General features: G+C 38.4%; 1 protein-coding gene across 1 annotated transcript; it reads left to right on the top strand.

The window, feature by feature from the left end:
- Positions 1-1953: 1953 nt before the first annotated feature.
- Positions 1954-20876, top strand: KLRG1 (killer cell lectin like receptor G1). Its single transcript, XM_086402035.1, has 5 exons — positions 1954-3303; positions 6279-6383; positions 8383-8543; positions 19188-19288; positions 19626-20876. Exons 1-5 carry the CDS (start codon positions 3222-3224, stop codon positions 19738-19740), a joined length of 564 nt encoding a protein of 187 aa, XP_086258161.1. The 5' UTR covers positions 1954-3221; the 3' UTR covers positions 19741-20876.
- The last annotated feature ends 1205 nt before the right edge of the window (positions 20877-22081 follow it).

Raw genomic sequence — 22081 nt, 5'->3', positions numbered from 1 at the left:
AGCTGCTGCAACCCAAGGTGGGTGGTCTCACTAGACCCCAGTTCTTCAGGCCTGTTAATTGTGGATTTCCAGTGTCTGTAACAGTGAGAAAATAAATTTCGATTGTTTAAGTCTATGGCATTTTGCCATGACAGCCTAGGCAGACTAATACAAGTATATTCACATTGTTATGTAGCCAATCTCCAGAAGTTTTTCGTGTTGCAAAACTGAAACTCTTAAGCCATTAAACAACAACCCATTTTTCCCCCTCCCCAGTTCCTGGCCACCACCAATCTATTTTCTGTTTGTATGAATTTGAATGTTTTGGATACTTCATACAAGTGGAAAGAATCACAAAGTGTTTGTCTTTTTGCAATCAGTGTATTTCCTTTCTGCCTGCAATGCAGGAGAGGCAGGAGATGTGGGTTCCATCTCTGGGTCAGGAAGATCCTCCCGAGGAGGAAATGGCAACACACTTTTCTTGCCTGGAAAATTCCATGGACAGAGGAGCCTGGCAGGCTATAGTCCCTGAGGTTGCAAAGAGTTGGACAAGAGTGAAGCAGAAACTAAACTAAGGCCTTCAAGGTTTATCCATGTTATGGGATGTGACAGGATTTTCTTCATTTTAAAGACTGAATATTATTTCACTGTATGTGTTTGTTGGGGCCCAGGGTAGACTACCCCCAAATGTGCCTCAGTGGCACATTGATTATTCTCAATTAAAGTTACTTAAGAAATGGCCTATTCAAGAGTGACTCTGTGGCCTTCCTCTCTGTCTCCCTGAAAGCAGGAAGTAAGCCTCTTCTGTGAAAGGAGTGCTTCCCACCTCTGGAGGTACTGATAGAAGTCCACCCTTATCACCAAAGACAGAATTTGGGGCCAAGAATCTCGTATAAACAAACTTGTTACTTCTTTTATTTATTACCCCAGTGCCCAACTCTGTCTATATTCTTCACTGATTGGTCACTCAAAACCCAAGTTTCTTTGCCTTGTCAGCTCCTCACAAATTTATTGTTTCTTTGTCTGCGAAATATAAAAGCTGCCTGCTTTGGTCACCTCTTAGGTCCCATTTCTATGACTCCTCCATGTTCATGAATTAAAATGTTTTTCTTTCTCCTGTTAATCTGTCGTGTCAATTTTATTATTAGTCCAGCCACAAGTACTCTAGAGGGGTGTGTGTGGGGGATTTCCTCCTCCCCAACATATATATAGACCACATTTTGTTTATGTTGTCTTCCTTTTAAGGGCATCAACATTCATTCTCAAAGGCAGCTCAATTATTGGTGAATCTTTTTGTCCGGTTGTGCTTTGTTTCTTTGTTTGCCCTGGTCAGCACTGCACCACCACTGGTGCACGACCACAGAAGTTCATCTCAGCAGGGACCACAGAGTCTTGTTCTATCTGTGCATCTGGCTCTCGGCCAGGGACTTAGAGGATGAGCTCACATGATGGCTTTTGGACACCTTTCTCTGTGCCACTTTCTCATGTCAGTCACCCTGATCTGCAAATTCCAGGTATGTGAAAGACTGAAGGCAGGAGGAGAAGGGGACGACAGAGGATGAGATGGTTGGATGGCATCACTGACTCAATGGACACTGACTCAATGGACATTGAGTATGAGCAAACTCCAGGAGATGGTGAAGGACCAGAAGCCTGGCGTGCTACAGTCCATGGGGTCGCAAAGAATCAAACATGACTGAGTGACTGAACAACAACAAGCAGCTCAAGACTTGGATCTCTGCCTCCTCAGCTTCATGAGACTCCTGCTCTATTTTAGGATTCATTTTCCTGTTTTGGGCCGGAAAGTGGTCCTAGGCAGAATACCAGAGTGACCTTAGCGCTTACCTTTGTGCGTTGTGTTCTCTCAAGGGTCACAGTGCTGCCTGATCCATCCCTGAAAACAGCTGCCTCATGTATTTTGTCATGTAGAGTGTTTTGGCTGAAGGCCAAGTCCAGTATCACTCTGTCCCGGCCGGAAATAGAATTTTATTAGTTTTTAATTACTATGCTCTCCCTGTTTCTCTTCCCTCGCTTCTGTCTTTATACATTCTGACTTGGTGACCTTATCTATTCCTGGAATTTAAGTTCCCTTTTATTGTCTTTAACTTTTTATTTCAATTTCACCTATTTGAAATAAATTATCGACACCAGTCAATCCTAAAGGAAATCAACACTGAATATTCATCGGAAGGACTGATGCCGAAGCTGAAGCTCCAATACTTTGGCCACCTGATGCAAAGAGCAGACACTTTGGAAAAGACCCTGATTTGGGGAAAGATTGAAGGCAGGAGGAGAAGAGGGTGACAGAGGATGAGGTTGTTGAATGGCATCACTGACTCAGTGGACATGAGTTTAAGCAAACTCTGTGAGATAGTGAAGGACAGGGAAGGCTGGCGTGCTGCAGTCCATGGGGTCGCAAAGAGTTGAACACGACTGGGCAACTGAACAATAGCAGCTGACACCTTACTATGTAGTTACTTAATTTATTCCTCTTTGTGGTTGTCTCAGCATATAAAAATAAGAGAACAAGGAGAGAAAATTAAATGAAATTTCTTGCCTGTGAAGGGTAAAGATTAAATCATAATTGGGAGAACGTTTTGGGGAACACAGAGGTATAACACACTCACAGAACATATATCTGGGCAAGAGCCCATTTCTCCTATAATTCCAGCCACATGCAAACCAACCTCCCATTTCTCTATCTTATACCACTACCCAAAGCTCCAAGGAACAATGAGATCAGTCCCATTTGGCATGCATCTGTTTTCCTTTTATTTATTTATTTATTTTTTCATCTGTTTTCTTAAAAGGGAACGAGCAAATATAAAATCTGAAATAAATTCATAGCTAGGAACCACTCTCATATTTTTATTCCAGTTTCCATAATTGAATTACTGAATTTAAGGGCAACGTTTCCTTGGTCAATAGAATTAGATGAGATAGGGAGTCAATTTAATTTGTACTTAATGAGGATCTAGAGAGTATGGTGAGATTAAATAAATAAAACATAAAAAAATCAGAGTTTAGAATATTAATTTCTATAGGCAGCCCCAGAGTTTGAATCATTTCCTGAAAAATTACTTCTGCTTTTGTCATGCTGGCCCATTTTTTTTTTTTTTTTATAAAACCTTCAAGTTTCCTGCTAGCAGTTTAGAGATTGGGCTGTTTCCTCACTTACCCCTGTCTCTTCACGCTTGTATAATTTTATTCTCTCAACTGAATGTGAAAGATATTAGACGAAGATGACTGACAATGTTACTTATTCCATAATTAAGTCTTCTGCTGCACGCCAAGCTCTGAAGGACGACCGACAGCAGCAAGAAGGTGAGTTAACCGATCAAGTGTGGAAAACTGTCCATAGTCACCGTAGGCTAGGTGAATAAATGAGATGGAGAATACATTTGGAGTAGAGAATGCAGAAAAATAGAGGGTCATTTGGAGAAATGCCTTCAGTTCATTTTGAAGTCCAGAGTTGGAATATGAAAATTTTGTATGTGGTTGAGGATCTGATCTTAGGTTTCAGGTAAATTGTTTTCTAACCCTTCACTTCTATCATCTTATCTATGAAACACAAGCTGGGGCAATTTTGTCTTTATTGCTCCTGAACTAAAGCAAGAAATTTGTTGGGAGAACTTTATCTCTTTGTGAATGTTTGGGGCAACTGTGGACCAGCTGTGCAAATTCTAGGCATCTCTGTTTTTCTGGCTATGAAATGAAGAGAAGGACACCAATAATTTTGCCACAGGGTTATATTAAGATTTTGTCAGAAAAGAAGTTAATTCATATAACTAGGTCTTCCCCACACCCCCGGTGTTGCACCAGAAAGGTGCCAAGTGTAGAAAGAAGGTATTAAGAGCGTTACAGATACTAGACCCTGTGACTCTGGGAATTTGAAGATGAAACAAACCATTCTTACATGGAACCCCGAGAAAACACTTGCTGAGACAGGCAGATAACTGTGCAAGTGCCAAAATTAATATTTGATTTCATATCTTGGGGAGCAAACTCCCATGAAGTGCATTCTTTAGTGTAGCTCCATAAGGTTTCTCTCTTTTTTGCCTCCTAGTCTTACTATTACAAGTTTTAGTGTTGTCCCTTGAAATCACTGCTATAATTTGCTAAATCATTCCACTATACTTAGACATTTAGATTTATTTCTATTACTGTAAATTATAGAGCATTTAATGTTTTATTTGTACTTATTTTTCCTTGTTTGGGGTTATATCTGTGCTAATTTCTAAGGAATAGAAATGTTAAATAAGAAAGAATGTGCATTTTAAAGTTTGTGTATATGATCACACAATTCGTGATAAGTTGAAACTTGACTATAATTTTAATTTCTAGGCAAGTGGTTTTTGTTTGTATCCAGTGGACACTGCACATTCTTATTTATTGCCAGTATGCTTATTCCTACACCAGCTTTCTGGGGTGTTCTGCTTGGTAATGGGAAAATAGGTCAGGAGCATTAAAACAATATTAAAAATCTCTTTACAAAAGTATTGGTGGTGGTTTAGTTGCTAAGACATGTCTGACTCTTGTGACCCCACAGACTGTAGCCCGCCAGGCTCCTCTGTCCATAGGATTCTCCAGGCAAGAATACTGGAGTGGGTTGCCATTTCCTTCTCCAGGAGAAATTAAAAAATCAGTACATGCTTATTATAAGAATTAGAGAAACTATGAGAGCAGATATAATAAAATAAAATCACTAATAATTTTACAACATGGTGATCATCACTATTACTATTTTGACATATTTTTGCTTTTTTATACAGACTTTACTACAAGTACTTCACTAAGAGTCTTTTAATATAAAGTACAATAAAATATTAAATTTCAGTTAATTTTTTTAACTGAATTGTGGTTGCACATATACAATTTATGCAATTATGTTTTGAACTTTTTTTACACTTAGTGTAATATCTAAAATCAACATTTATTTCATTAAATATTGTTCTATAGTGCAAATGCATTTTTTGTATCACTAAAAAATCAAATGCTTTTGGATTTATCAGTCAAAATAGTTAAAATACACAACTCTCTCATTTTAAGCTATTTTCACTATGAATTTCTTTAAGAAGTTCAAAATACATCCTAGATACCTACATCTACAGTATCATTTACCTAAAATTTAAATTTGAAAGTGAGGCCCAAATAAGCAGAATTATTTTCTCAATTTACAAATTAAAGGCTATCAAATAAAGGAGTCAAAACTAGAACTTAAATGCCTTACTTTATAAATTTCTGCCTTTCACACTATCAGTCCTACACAATCAGACTATGGGATTGCTACCATTTTAAAATAAAAAATTGGTGTGAAAAATCTGTTATTTTCCAAATGAAAAAAATACCATTCTTAGGTATACATTGTATACAACAGAGTTAATATGAAGTAATGTCCTATCCTTAAACAAATTATCAACCTAAACTGATCACTCTTCCAATTATGACAGGTTCTAAAGCACTTGTGAGGTGTCAGTTATTTTATTTTCATTTAAGTTTTATTTATATCAATTTTGAATAAATAATACATCATATGGTTCAAAATTTAAAAAGTATAGAAGAAAATAAAAAGTCTTCCTCCTATCTCTGTCCCCATTGACCTGTTTCCCCTCCCCAAGGCAAGCAACCTTATCAGATGCATGTGTCTATTTTCAGAAATGCCTATTAGCTACACTGTTTCACAAACAGACTGTTTTGTTAACTGTTTCCCTTTATATTCCTTGAAAAATCACTCCATATATATAAAAAAAGCTTGTCTTTGTTTTTTTGTTAGAAATTGCATATTGACTTTATGGCTACGTCAGAATGTATTTGACTCATCTTTTATTGATAGGTTGAATTTAGTCTTTTTCTCCTACAAATATTGTTGCTGAGTGGCCTTAAAAAAATGACATTTTATACATGTGTGAATGTCTGCAGGAAAAATTTCTTGAAGACAAATTGCTGAGTCAAAAGGTAAATTAATGCCTTTGTGATTTGGGGACACAGCCAAACTGCCATCCAAAGAAGTTGTTCCAATTTATATTCTCACCACTAAAGCATGAGACTGTGCAAGCCACAGTTTCAAACAAAATGTATGTTTCACTGGATAAGTAAAATATATTCCTTGATAAAGTTAATGGTGGCCACCCTCAACTTCAGAGCGTGGCCCTGACAGATCCAGGAAAGGAAACTTTAAGGCCTGGATTGCAGTTCCAACCAGGCCAAATTGCTTCCAGATCCCAGCTATCCTTCCCTGACCTTTTCTCCTTCAACTTTTATTCTGACTCAGGATGTTTTTTTGGATTCTATTCTTGCAGCTTCTTCCTCGAGATCCCCTCGCTCTTACCATGTGGCGATAGCTCTGGGGCTTCTGTCCACCATTCTAGCAAGTATGCTGCTATTGCAGTGGATTCTGTACCGGGGTAAGTGCTAACTTAAACCAAAATTTGTGTATAAAAGCAATATAACATAACAGAAAACTTGAAAAATAGTCCCAGCAAAATAAACCAACATACACAAGAGTATCTCCCAGGCATAGTCTTCTAGTTTTTGAGTACATGCATTTGTGTTAAGTATTTATTCTTTTAACAGGATTTCAGTTAAGTCCTCTAAAATCCCCCTCACCTCACTTTTTTTTTTTTTTCAATAAGGCTGGATATAGTTCTGATCACAATATGCTTATAATTTTGTGTATTGCTTTTTGGTTTGATATTGTGTCATAAACATTTTCCTACCTACTACCATATTTAGCATGAAAATCAAATTATAATTTTAGTATTGTGTTTAACTTTTCACATGAGATATACTATAATTTAATTAAGCATATTCTAATTTTTCCCATTTAGTGAGCTTTCCCATTTTCTAAAATGAATTTTTCTAGATTTAGTTCTACATCCTTACATATGATGATCCAGAGAGCCTTCGGTTTTTGTTTCACAATCCAGAGTTCTAACTTAGGTTTTTGTTATCTGAGCATGATTGTTAGTGACAGGCTATTGCTATTGTTGTTTTGTGGCTAAGTTGTGTTTGACTCTTTCTGAGACCCTGTGGGCTGTAGCCTGCCAGGTTCCTTTGTCCATGGGATTTCCCAGGCAAGAATACTAGAGTGGATAACCATTTCCTTCTCCAGGGGATCTTCCAAATCCAGGGATCGAACCCAGGTCTCCTGCATTTCAGGTAGATTCTTTACTGAGCCACTAGGGAAGCCCCAAATGACTGGTTGGACGGACTTTATTAATTGGGGTACTAAGGGTTCAGTCTTAGGACCTCTACGTTAGATACAAGTTCAACTTTTGACAGAAGGAGACTCCTAGGCAAGTCAGGAATTTTTCCTTCAGGCTGGATACCATCACAGTTGTATGGAAAAAGCACAAATTATAAGGTGTCGACTTCATAGCTTGATCTCCAGAACCCTATGCTGTTCCCATGCCAGGCCTTCCTACAGAAAGGTTGTCTAAAGGTTGACTACTTTCTCTACTTTTTAACTTCAAATCTGGAATAGATATAAAATCTGCTCTTCAATTATGTATCCACACGTATGCTCACTCGATATAATGGTTCACACTTGCCTATTGTGAGATTGTGTTTATGGTGGGTTTATACAAATATGTCTTGTGGAAATAGAAAATCAATAGAATTTTGGAATTTTCATTGAAATTACCTCGAAAGCGTTTTCATTTCCCTTTCATTTTCACAAATCTATAGCACAACCATTTTAAAGGAATGAGAGTGTCTGTATATAAAAGAGCTCAGTGAGGAGAATGGCATGACTTTTTGCTTTAGCAGCTGATATCCTTCTCTGTCAGAAAATCTTTTTTTTTTTAAATATCTAGAAAGAATTCTTTCTGATGAAGTATGTCTTTTATCCAATTTTCAGTGAATTTTTAATGCATTTGTGATTGAAAAAAAAAACCCAAACAGCCTTTGATTCTAGATAAGTTTGCTCTTTCTCATTTCTGTCCTTTTCTTTTGCACTATTATGGAGTGTCAGACTGAAGTTGCATATTCTGAAAGATTCTACCTGAGTGAAGCAATGTGCATTATGCAGTTACACAATGTATGCTCTGAGCCTATATAAATAATACAGCAATACATTCATGCAGATACACTGTTATATTACCTGTTTTGTATATGTCACACGTGCATACTAATGTCTAGCACAAACAAGGGACTCTCTTCCCAGTCCTCAGCCAGCTTGTATCCATTTCCTTCCCTGCCCCTTCACATCCTTGCTTAATAGAATGTTCAGTAGTAGTAATAGACTTGGACATTGTCAGATATTTAATTTGAGACTGTGCATTGTTGTACATTTCTCTAAACCTTAATCTGAAAGGTAGAGGGCAGGAAAGACAGTTTATCCCCCATTTCATTGCCAAGATCAAGTGATCCATAAAGATGTGACCCAAACCTCTTCTTTTCCAGGTTCCAAGTGTGCTGGCTGTCCTCACTGCCCAGACCACTGGATGGGGTATGGTGACCACTGTTATTACTTTTCAGTGGAAAAAAAGAGCTGGAATTCTAGCCTCGAATTCTGCTTAGCCAAAGACGCGCATCTCCTTATGTTTACAGACAGCAAGGAAATGGTAAGTGCAAACATTTAGTAAATGTAGGAGGTTTTGTTGGAGAATGCTGTTCAAATGTATCATGTATCCTCTTTTGAGGAGCAAAAGAAATGTTCTTTCCTTTTCCTCCCCCAACAACCCTCATTTATATACCTAGATGCTCCAATTGGTATGTATGCATGTGTGTGTGTGTGCGTTGGAGGTGGCAGGATGGTGAGTATTATGGGGAAGAATTAGACCATAAATACAAGTCTTCTGTTGTGGCTCAGTGGGTAAAGAATCCGCCTGCAATGCCGGAGACCTGGGTTCGATCCCTGGGTTGGGAAGATCCCCTGGATAAGGGAAAGGCTAATTACATAGGGTCTCAAAGATTCAGACATGACTGAGCGACTTTCACTTTCACTTCACTTTCACAAATCTAATAAAAGAGAGCATTAGATCCAGACACATATGAGTCTAACAGTAAAGAGGCACTTTACTCACTTTACAAGTTTCACCAGCTCTCTCTCACCAGTAAGAGCTGGGGGAACTTGGGATGGAGGGAAAGAGAGGTAGCCTGGGGACTTAGTGCCTTCTTCATAATATTTTGCCTTCATTCATTTGAATTCAATAAGTCTAGACTAGGAATCAGTTGGGGTTGTGCTGAGGGCATGAGGAAGAAGCAGTTTCAGAAACTTGAGAAAGAAGGAAGGAAAGTGTGTGTGTGTGTGTGTGTGTGTGTGTGTGTGACTTTACACTCCTTGCAGAGTTGAACTGCTGGGCTCCACTTCCTACTGGCATCTCAGATCCTTCCTGTCCACCTAACTGTCAGGAAGTGAGTTCTTTATGAATCCTGGAGCATCTCAAAGTAACACAAGGAGTTGACATCCTGAGGTTACCTGGTACGAAAATCAATCAAATTCTAACCTGTCAACTTAAATAACATATGCAAAGAAAATAAGGAATCCTCCTTAGGTTTTTGTGCTAATTTCATGCTGAGTTTTCTGTTTTGATATTGTTTTACACCTTCCTTTTGGGGTAGATTCACAGAGAAGAGTTTATTAAGAACTCAACTATATTAAACATCCCTTGGGGTAATTCTGAGAAGCAATGAATTACTCTGAAGCAGTTGGAGAGAACATACGGTCTATAAAGTCTGTAACTTCCTATTTTAAGAGAAGACTCAAGCATCTGGATTCGTGTTATCTCATTCTTTTGAAATTCTGCATTAACTCTAACTTCAAATCAGTGCACTTGTGTGATTTACTTTTCCTTTATCCTTCCATGAACTAGGTGACAGAATGCACTGGGGTGTATTCTTTAGACCTACTGAATCATGGTTTTATGGCACTTTCTGGACCTTTTTGCAGCAACTCCTATTCTCATTCTGATACAACTCCATCTGAGTTCTTAGGCTGAGTGAAATCAATAGCAGAAGTGAGCAGACAGCTTGAAAGACTGTTGAGGAAACACTGATAAACAGAGTAGTGAATCATAATACAAGACAGTGCCCAGGAGAATTGCAGAGAGGCAGCTACCATAATTGCAGTGTGATAATGACGGCTGCAACCCAGGATAGCTGGGAGGTGGGCGTGGCTCTGTTTCTCTGAGGTCCCCTGGAGGAATGTATGAGTGTTAAAGGATTTCATCTTTCCATTCTTTCTCTACTTACTGTAAATCCTGATCTACCATTGAGTAAGCTGAACAGAGTTACGCTGGCTGCATTTCCAAAACTGGTTTATTTCCTTTTAAGGACCCTTGATTCAAATCAGTCCTGGAAAGGATATTCTATGCTCTCAGTAGAATATCCCTGAGAGATTGCATAGCAACTAGAGATAAGTCTTATATCTGATTTTCCTGTGGAATTTTGCTTGGTTCTCTGGCCTGATTCTTTTTCTTTCCCTCAGCTTTTGTAAGATCCTGTAAAACCAACTTGGCTTATGTCTAGTCTGTTGATTTTGTTGTACCAGTGTTGTTATTCTTTTATTCTCACGGCAATATTTATATACTAATTTAAGATAAATGCTTGCTTTTCCTAGTATTGCACATGACAAGTTGCTTCAGTTGTGTCCTACTTTTTGTGACTGTAGGGACTGTAGCCCGCCAGGCTCCATTACCCATGGAATTCTTTGGGCAAGAATACTGCAGTGGGTTGCCATGGCCCTCCTCCAAGGGATCTTCCCAACCCAGGGATTGAACCTGCATCTCTTGGGTCTCTTGGATTGGCAGGCAGATTCTTTACTGCTAGCACTACTTAGGTCTAAACAGCTACCAAAACAGCATAAAAATCTATGAAAACCAAAGTTTTCTGACATTCCAGTGGTGGAGAATACTGCTAGGGAATTAGTTTGCTCTATGCTAGAGGCTCCAAGGCTATCAGAAGTGTCCCTCTTACACTGTTAAATAGTTATCTTTCAGTAAGATATATAACAATAGTCCCCCTCTTAGATCAGTTATAGATAGCCAAGCTTATAAGGAAAATAATAAAAATAGAAACTACCGTGTGTTGAGCACCTGCTATGTGATAGGAATTCAATTCTATTTTATTATTCTTAATCTTCACAGCATATTCTATGAAGTAGAATTCAACCACTCTATTTCATTGAGTGAATAAAATTCAGAAGAGTTAGTGAGCAAGTCCAAGGCTACAAATCTGACAGAGCCAAACTTTCTTTTCAGAGCCAGATTTTAAACTCCATACCAACCCACCTTTTAAATTCTTGCAGAAATACTGTGTTTAACAGCTTTCAGAATCCATCTTGTGCACGCTGAAAAATGAAATCACTTTTTCAGTTGTTTGTCTTCTGGTTCCTTTGCTGTACAAATAATGTTTAAAATATTATTTGAATTTGAATCTGGGATGTATATTTTATGGCCCTTGGGATTTAAATATTTTTAAATAGTGAGGTGTTCACTTATTTTTCTTTTTTACTATCCTTAAAATTTATTTACATGAAAATTATATGCTGACGTGTTCACTTATTATCTCTTTTTTGTGCTTGGACTTCAAGATTTATTTTATTTTTGAGAAAATGAAAAAAATTGAAGTTGAATTGTTCTGTTATTTCCTCAATGTTCTGTTTACCTTATGGCAACTACTCTTTCTTGCTCTTCCTGTTCTTTGAATTTATCTTTCAGTTCAGTCAGTTCAGTCCCTCAGTCATGTCCGACTCTTTGCAACCCCATGAATCGCAGCACGCTAGGCCTCCCTGTCCATCACCAACTCCCAGAGTTCACTCAGACTCATGTCCATCGAGTCAGTGATGCCATCCAGCCATCTCATCCTCTGTCGTCCTCTTCGCCTCCTGCCCCCAATCCCTTCCAGCATCAGAGTCTTTTCCAATGAGTTAACTCTTCGCATGAGGTGGCCAAAGTACTGGAGATGCATCTTTAGCATCGTTCCTTCCAAAGAAATCCCAGGGCTGATGTCCTTCAAAATGGACGGGTTGGATCTCCTTGCAGTCCAAGGGACTCTGAAGAGTCTTCTCCAACACCACAGTTCAAAAGCATCAATTCTTCGGCACTCAGCCTTCTTCACAGTCCAACTCTCACATCCATACATGACTACTGGAAAAACCATAGCCTTGACTAGACGGACGTTTGTTGGCAAAGTAATGTCTCTGCTTTTCAATATGCTGTCTAGGTTGGTCGTAACTTTTCTTCCAAGGAGTAAGCGTCTTTTAATTTCATGGCTGCAATCACCATCTGTAGAATTTATCTTTAGATATGTTCAAATTCTTGATTTTTGTTTTTGTTTTTTTCTCCATATAGATAAGTTTATTTTGATTGTTAACTTTTGTTTCTTATAGTTGTTGGTGTGTTATTTTAAAATATATGCTGACTAAAGAGTTCCCTGTGGAAATACTTTGGTTTCTTTACACCTATCCTGATGCTCCTCCCAGTATAACATCTTTCTTCCTCATTATCATAATTTGAGATTATATCTTCAGACTTTATTGCTTTAACAATCTCTCGTTCAACTTGAACCATCATCCCTGTTAGAGTTTATGACTTTGGGATTGTCCCTATCTTCTCCCTGAAGTTTCAGTATTGACTTTTCTTGTATTTAAGGTTTGAAAGTGAAAGTGAAGTCGCTCAGTCGTGTCCGACTCTTTGCGACCCCATGGACTGTAGCCTACCAGGCTTCTCCGTCCATGGGGTTTTCCAGGCAAGAGTACCAGAGTGGGTTGCCATTTCCTTCTCCAGGGGATGTTCCCAACCCAGGGATCGAACCCAGGTCTCCCACATTGCGGGCAGACTCTTTACCCTCTGAGCCACCAGAGAAGCCATCTAATTATATCGAAGGTTTCCTTCTGTGACTATAAAGACTATGATAACATGGTCACTTATCCCCATAATGTAAAGTAGATTCAGGTTATTAAACAGCTTCATTTCTTTCAGAGAGACATGAGTTTGTTTTTACTAAATTGCTTACTAGCTATGTGAGCTTCAGCAAGTTTCTTAACCTCGTTGACTCTCAATTTCCTCATGTACCAAGTGGAGAAGTTTTTTTCCAGAATCATTACAAGTATTAAGTGAGAAAAATCTATGTGAAATTTTTTTTTTAACATAGGAGGAATCACTTCATTTTAGTTTTCCTTCTTTCCATTTTAATTTCCTTGACACTTGAAATAAAGCCCAGATTTGAAATAACTTTTGTTTTTCTTTTCTGTCTCCCAGAGTGTGAAATTTCAGTAAAATATGTATCACAAAGTAAATTATGATTTGTTGAATTGAGTTTTTCCCTTTTGAGGAAATCTGAAATGATATGTTCGAAGATAGAACTAAATGGCTGGAAGCAGATGGTAGATGATAGGAGAATTGTTTTACTTGAGGTCTTTGTAGTCTGGTAATGTGTGTGTGTTTATCACCCTTTCTTCATAACCAAATAAAGCAACCATTATGAACTTCAAGCCAAAGCATATCTTTGGTAGGTAGGTTAGGATACTTCTCACTCCTTTTTTTTTAACTTAAAAAGTGTGGTAAAGCATCAATAACATACAACTTACTATTTTGACAATTTTCAAGTATATAATTAAGTGGAATTACGTATATTCACATCATTGTGCAACTGTGACCACTGTTCATTTCCAGAACCTTTTATATCACCCCAAACAGAAACTCCACACCCAGTAAACAGTAACTCCCCATAACCCCACCCCCCAGACCCTGGTGACTACTAGTCTAATCTTTTTCTCTCTGAATTTTCCTCTTATGTCCTTTTGTATCTGGCTTATATTATTTCATTGGCTTCTTTTGTTTGGCATGTTTCCAAGGTACATCTGTGCTGTAGCAGGTATCAGAATTTCATTCCTTTTAAAGGCTGAATAATATTCCATTGTATGGATAGGACCACATTTTGTTTATCCATTCATCTGTTGATGGACAGTGTTTTACTATTTTTTTTTCTTTCATAATTGAAATTGTACTGATGGTTTTGAAGATCAGTATTTTGTTGTGTTGTTCAGTCACGTCTGACTCTTTGTGACCCCATGGACTGTAGCCTGCCAACCTTCCCTGTCCTTTACTATCTCCCAGAGCTTGCTCAAACTCATGTCCATTGAGTCAGTGATGCTATCCAACCATCTCATCCTCTGTCATCCCCTTCTCCTGCCTTCAGTCTTTCCCAGCATCAGGGTCTTTTCCACTGAGTCAGCTCTTTGCATCAGGTGGCCAAAGTATTGGAGCTTCAGCTTCAGCACCAGTCCTTCCAATGAATATTCAGTGTTGATTTCCTTTAGGATTTACCAGTATACAGAAGTTTAAATTTGTGTATAATTCTTAACATTTGTACCAAAAATCTAAAAAAAACCCATGTAATTGTGATTCATTTCTGAACAATTATCCAAGTTATTCTCCAGTTTAAAATGTGAAGGCAAACTTGTTTTAACAGTATGTTAAGTATGAATGCCTTCAAGTGTTCATACACTGTTATATCATATGTCCCACGGATTCACAATTTGAAAATTCATTAGTAGTGTATATGATATTAATCTTTCACAGCAGATGAAGAAAGTTACTAGGAAAACTGGACTACCTGAACAAAGATGTTACAGAGTACACAAAATTCTGACAGGGAGAGCGGAGATCAAGGCGTGATTTTTCTTTTAAGAAACAATTTCACCAAAACCAACTTGGGAATAAAAGTAATTCAAAGTGTCCAAGACATGTTAAACACACAACTGACTCCAGTTTGCCATTTAGTGTGCTTTGTATTGGAGGATATAAAATCTAGTCCATCTATGCAATGTTAAGCTGATACCCAAGACAATCAAAGCCTCTGTATTCAATATCCCTCTATTTTCTGGTTGTACCAAAAAAAAAAAAAAACAAAAACAAACCACTAAATGATTTCACCTCTTAAGGAAAAGCAGTTAGCACTTAAAAAATGGAATAATGTTGAATTTCCTCCTTCTTAAAAATGTTTCCAGAGCTACTCACAATTTTGCATTTACAAAATAGTTGATAAACATATTGCCCTGTATTGTACAAGAAGGGAGACAGGGACCACTAAGACTGGGCGGTGATTTGAATCAGATTTGGCTTCTTTTGTCTCCTGCTTCATCAGAGGCTGGGTTCTCCTCGCTCTTAGTTTCTGTTTTCTGCAGGTAAATCTTGTGTCTTGGTTAGCCTGTTTTCCTCGTGTTCTTTTTTCCCCTTTTGTTTGTGGGTTTTTGTGGGTTTTTTTTGGTCTGAAGATTTATCCTTTCCTTCCACCATTTTTTGGTTTCCACTCTGATTTCCTCTTTTTTGCAGGAGCAGGTTAGCAGAGAACCATATCTCTTGGGCTCTCCCTTTGTTGCTCCCTGGGTGGAGCCGACCTCCTTCCTGGGCACTGCAGGGAGCAAGAACGTGCCACGTGCCTGTGGGCAGGTGCGCCGTGGAGACTTAGTGAAGAGGGAGTGCGGGTCCTCCTGCCACCCCAATTGGTGGGACCCCAGCGTTTCACTCTTTTAAAGAGAGTGCTCGGTTTACACAGCAAGGCTTACTAACTTTTAGTATTGTGCACATACACAAAATTATAGAGGAAATTCTTATCAATATTAAATTCTAGTAATTTTGTACCCTGTCCAGTTTCCCTTAAATCTCTTTATGTATCTGCATGTTTTTATATGCTAGTAGTCAATGGAGACGGAGAAGGCAATGGCACCCCACTCCAGCATTCTTGCCTGGAAAATCCCATGGACGGAGGAGCCTGGTGGGCTGCAGTCCATGAGGTCGCGAAGAGTCGGACACGACTGAGCGACTTCGCTTTCACTTTTCACTTTCCTGCATTGGAGAAGAAAATGGCAACCCACTCCAGTGTTCTTGCCTGGAGAATCCTAGGGACGGTGGAACCTAGTGGGCTGCCATCTATGGGGTTGCACAGAGTCGGACACGACTGAAGCGACTTAGCAGCAGCAGCAGCAGTCAATGGAGAAGGCGATGGCACCCTATTCTAGTACTCTTGCCTGGAAAATCCCATGGGCGGAGGAGCCTGGTTGGCTGCAGTCCATGGGGTCGCTAACAGTCGGACGTGACTGAGCGACTTCACTTTCACTTTTCACTTTCATGCATTGGAGAAGGAAATGGCAACCCACTCCAGTGTTCTTGGATGGAGAATCCCAGGGGCGGGGGAGCCTGGTGGGCTGCTGTTATGGGGTCGTACAGAGTCGGACACGACTGAAGCGACTTAGCAGCAGCAGCAGCAGCAACAGCAGTCAGTGCTTACATTCTATAGGATATATTTGAAAAGTCTGAAAACAGAGGATAAAGTTATTTTTAAATAGTATATTTGTTAAACTTTCACGTAATATGCTCAATGTGTGTTTATTCAGCTTTCCAGACACATTTTCAAGTGAAATAACTCTAAATTGAAAACAATAGATCTAAATAATTTTAGACTTTATGGGTGCTCCGTATTGTACTTTTTTTTTTTCAAATTAATAACTACATGTATTGTGATAAGTACTTCACCCGAAAAAGTGTCTGGAGATTGAAGAAAAAATGTAAGTTATTTTATTTGAAAACATAACATACCTATTATTTAAAATTACATATTTACCCTATGTAAATATCTAGGCTTTTTGGATACCATATGTTCATGTTTTGCTTTTGTAACGTAGCATAATTTCATTCCTTTTTCCACACGTTAAATGATTACAGATACTTATCTTTTAAAATTCTGTATTATTCTATTTTTGCTTAACTGTTTTCGTATTTCTAGAAAAAAATCTGATTTCCAATTTTTAAGCAGCTACAAGCATATTTATATGAATTATTTCCTTGAGGTTAGTTATTTAGTATATAGTCCCTGAAATTAAGTTAGCCAATCAAAGATATGTCCAATTTAGTAGCTTTGGTATTTTAGTAGTTTATCTCCATATGGACTGAAATATCTTAGCTATATCCTGTAAACCATGTTCATTTTGGCAGTGTAAGGAGTATGTTCTATACCTTAGCAGTATTTTAATTACAATTTAAAAATATTGCCTGCAAAAACATATGTGTGCATGTGTAAGACATAAATATTGACCTTAAAAATAAAATGCAAAGGAAAGAAAAAAATGTATCTGATTTCACTTGTTTGTGTTCTGTCTTCATCTTGCTTTTAGGTTTTATACTTTTTCCTCTCTAAGGTATAACCAAACATTACTAGTTCTAAAGTGACATAGCACCTCATTGCCTAGTTCACACCTTCTCTGCAAGATAAGCCTTCTGAGGTCACACCCTTGCAATAAACACTCTTGTTTATGCTTTTATGTTGCTTCTACGGTAACGCACACACATCATTCATGAGTCCGTAGAACCCTATAGATAATCGCACTCTGGTTCTAAAAGCTTCTTTCAAGTGGGATGTTGATTTTCAAGTGAAAGTGATCCAGTAAACATTTGCCCTGTCCAGCCTCATCAGGGAGAAGTAGTAAGCTGGCAGAATCATGTGACTTAGAATTGTATGGATCTTGAGAGTAGTGATCAAGTGTAGGATTGGAGTTTGTGAGTATTATCGAATCCCAGCTCTTCAGACTCTAATTGAGGTCTGTGTTTATATCTATTTATTTATTTAATGAATGAAGTCTATTCATTTCTGTGTTTTATTAGCTGTCATTCCTCCCACTGAAATGCAAGGAAGAAAGAAATGGACAGTTTTTCTTATAATCTTATTGGAAGAATGAGGATAAACTCACTTTTTTCCTAATTTAAGTAATCATTTTAAGCAAATTGTTTAAGTACTACACAAAAGGTTTCCAGCTAATCTGGAAATTAGGATGTCATTTCATTTATCCTACCCTTCCTTTACACTTCAGACCCTGTCCCCCCACCAGCATACACAATTAAGTACTTGCTGGGAATATAGGGCCATATCCAAGGTGGTAGTTTACTTGTTGCTAAATATATTTATTACACTAGCACCAAATCCTATACAAAATTAGTCTTCTGGGATTTAACCTTTATTTTATTTCATTGTGTTTCTAGAGACACTTCCATTAGGATATAAACTCTTTCATTTGCCGGTCAGACTCAACAGAGCAAAGAATCTTATTTCTGTTCTAGTGGGTAGCTTGGGACATGTAAAGAGTATAACCAACTTAACCTTACCATCATCTTTTTCCTTAAAAACTGTGTTTATTTTTTCTTGCCATATGGAAGATTGATGAGGACTTGGAGAATGAGAGTTTAGTGGGGAAAAAACAACAATGCAAATACATTGTTGCAAGTTTAATAATAACATAAGTGTTAAATGATGATGTGAAATATGAGTGTGTTCACAGCAGTATTTAGCTTTTTTTTTTTCAAAGTTATTTGAATATATATTTATCTGGTATTTATCTGAATACCTATTTGGTGCTCCATCTAATCAAGGAAGAAGTTGCAGTGGAAGGTAGAGATGTAATAGTTATCTTATCTGTCATGATCTAAGAGTGTAATTATAGGCATGAAGTTCAATTCTAGGAAGTATTGCACTCTGCAACCGACACATCTCTAGAATGAAGGTTTGAAAGAGAGAGTAGTTATTTGGAGTAGGTGGTTGTTTCAGTCTGCTACGACTGCTATAAACCATAGACAGGGTGGGGGAGCTTAGGCCGCAGACATTTCTTTCTCAGAGTTCTGGAGGCCAAGTCCAAGATCAAGATGCTGGTAGACTTGGTTTCTGGTGAGAAACTTCTTCCTGGCTTGCAGACAGCTGCCTCTCATGTGGTGGTGAGAGACTGCATGCTAAGTTGCTTTAGTCGTGTCTGACTTTTTGTAACCCTATGGACTATAGCCCGCCAAGCCCCTCTGTCCATGGGATTCTCCAGACAAGAATACTGAAATGGGTTGCCGTGCCCTCCTCCAGGGGATCTTCCTGATCCAGGGATCAAACCCACGTCTCTTGTATCTGCTGCATTGGCAGGTGGATTCTTTACCACTAAGCCACCTGGGAAGCCTTTTCCTCTTCCTTAAGAGCACTAATCCCATTTTTAGTGTGGGGGCCACCCTGAAGACCTCATCTAAACCTAATTACTGCCCAAAGGCTACTTCCAAATGCCATCACTTTGTGATATCAGAGCTTCAACATAGCAATCTAGGGAGGGAGGGGACACACACATTCAGTTCATAAATAACAGTGATGAGAGACGGTGTAAGGAAAAACAGTGTTACCATGACCCTACATCTCTTTTTAACCTTTCTGCATTTTTTCATCTTCTGAAACCTCTCATTTAGATCGAGCTCCAAAATCTCCTCAGTCAGGAATTTTACTGGATTGGTCTGAGAAACAGTTCTGGCTGGAGGTGGGAAGATGGATCAGCCTTAAACATCTCAAGGTGAGGGGCTTCAAAAGAGTGCAGAGAGAGAGAGAAGAGAAAAGAAAAGGGGAAAAGAAATTATATGTCTGGGAAAATAGACTAAAGATAATGGATGGAGAGGAGAGGAAAGAAAAAGGAAACAAGGAAGGAAATCAATAGTTGATAAGGGCAAGAAAAAAAAGAGAGGACACTTTAAAGAGGATAATGAGTAATTTTTATTCTGCAGTTTTGGGAGCTGAGAGAAGTGAGGTCTGAATGGCAGAAAGAATTTGCTCATTTTTAATCTTTTCATGCCTTAGAACTTCCTTTACTCTGCACGTCACCTTAAGTGATTGATTTTTTTGGTTCCTTACAGAATTGCTTCAAACAGCTTGGTACAGAATTGTGGTACCATCAGCAAAGGTGGTCTCCTGGCCTCTAGCTGTGAGGTTGATTTTCCGTGGGTCTGTAAGAAGGTCAGACGTCGATGAATGTTCCTTCTGTCCTGTGGCTCCCTAAAAAGAGGGAGATGACCTCTCGTGAGCACACCTTTAGTGAGTGCTGCCCTTCTAGCACGTAAGTTAGATGTGGGATCAATGCCGCCTCCCTGGGACTGATGGCTTCTTGCTGGACTCTCTTTGAGAGAACTTAGATGTTATCTTAACATTTTAAAGAGTGCAGGCAAATTTGTGAAATAGATAAGGTTTGTTTTTAGTATCCCTCTCTCTAGTGACTAAGGTTGTTGGCTTAGTCATCCCCATCATCTCTGTCAAAAATACCTTTAAAATGTTATATTCTGAGCTGAGCTGATGAAATCTGTGCAAATATGTACTATTGCGAGTGTATTACAGGGTTTTTCTGTGTGCTAGTGGGTTGACATGCTACTGCTCCCCGATAATATACTTTTATCCTAACAGTGCCTCTTTGCAGGTAAAACCTGAAATAAGTTGTGGAAGGTGAATGAGAGAGAGCAGGGTGGTGCTTTGTGTCTCAGCTCTTCACACTTCCGTAAAGAACTGGCCTTGACTGAATTTAGTTTTTTCGAAAATGCATAGTTGTGGTTGAATAACCAGTGTGTGACTGTATTTTCCTTGTTATGACTGTGATTTGCACCTTAATTTCACAATGTGAAATGTGGGCATTCTGGTAAAGGCATTATTATAGAGGAAAATTTACAGAAGCAGTTTATGTGGATTGATCTCCCAATTATTTTTGGCACAAATGACTAAAAAATAAGAAAAACATTATTTATCCTTAGTAGGGTTGGGCATAGATGAGAAAGCAAGGTGTTGTTTAGAGATAGAGGAGGGATTAGTAGGACATAATGACAAATGAAATTAAAGGGAAAGAAGGCACAGCATTGTCAATAGAATCTTGAAATAAAACAACTGCTTATTGTAGGTCAATAAAGCAAAGAGAAAGAAAAGATACAGGAGGGAATGATGAGGAGATTGTAATTCTGTACTGTTGACGACTATGGATTGTGGTGTTTATTTAAATTTCCCTTTTGCATTTTTTTAGGACAAAGACTGTATCTAATCCACCCTTGTATCTCGAACACCTAAAATAGTGCTTGCTTGTATCAGTGAATATTCAATGCTTGAATAAAAAAAAATGGAATTTAAAATTTCTTATTCTAGTTGTTTCTATTAGCTCATGAGTTGACTAGAGGAATTGAACAAGAAACATGGTATATCTGAATCCTCCCTTAAACCTACCCATTTGAGCAGAGGACTAGTTTAATCTAGATATGGTCAACACTACATACATATATTAATATATTTGGGAATAGCACCCTTTATCTGGCACTAAACACATACTGTGTAGAGACCTAATCCTCAGGAAAAAATTAGAAACTATTTAAATATCTATCAATATTAAAATGATTAAATAAATAACCACCTTACTTCCTTTATTTTTTCTTCTGTAGGACAAACTTTTTAAAATGAGTATGTTTTTATCTTTTACCTGTACAACTTGAAAACAATAGTAATTAAGACACAATGAAACCAGTCCGCACCCTCTGACACCACTGTCGAGCTCTAATGTTGGTGAGGTGGCTTGGCCTTGACACTGCATTCAAGGGTTCGCTGGCTGGGGTTTTTCTGAGCTCATCCCAGGTGAAAGGCTAGTTTGGTTCTGTTGCTCTGGAGGAGAGTTAGCACTAGCTGTGTAGTCCCACTTGAGCTTTGAGTGACCTGCTTAATGCACCTTCTCTTTTTTCCCCCTTTTAGATCAACTTTCAAAAGTTGCATTTTCTGAGGCTTTCTTTCCAATGCAGGGAATGTGGGTTCAGTCCCTGGTTGAGGAATGAAGATCCCACGTGCCCCACAGCTAAAGCCCGCATGCTACAACTAAGACCCGATGCAGCCAAATAAATTTAAAAAAAAAAGAAAAAACTTTTAAAAAAGTTGCACCTTCTCTGCCCCCTCAAAACAAGTCCTACTTGTCTTCAAAAGGGCCACATCTTTGGTCACATGGACATAGGGTCAGTGACCTCACTGCACACATTCCAAATTTTGTCATGGATGCCAAGACTGCTCTTAGGCTTTTCTTGTCTTAGCTATAGTGATGTCCCAAGCTGTTTATATGTGATGTCTCTCCAAAGATGGGCTAGAATGTGCTCTCTAGATCCCCAGTAAAGAACTAAAAGTTTTTTTCCCCTTAGTTCTTCCTATTTTCTGCTTAAACAGTTTTTCACGACTTCCAATGCCCTGCATGACTTGTAAGCAAATATTTGCATCTAAGTGCTGCTGGCTGTGACAGGTATGGAATGCTCAACCGCTTTCCTGAAGACTGTTAGTTACACTGGTTCCTTGTATGTATGTGTGT

Source organism: Bos grunniens, chromosome 5, assembly GCF_055505025.1.
Source record: "Bos grunniens cultivar Pamir isolate PY7600 chromosome 5, Bosgru_T2T1.0, whole genome shotgun sequence".
Lineage (NCBI taxonomy): Eukaryota > Metazoa > Chordata > Mammalia > Artiodactyla > Bovidae > Bos > Bos grunniens.
Note: the sequence above shows the minus strand (reverse complement) of the source record. Positions and strands in the feature narration are given on the sequence as shown.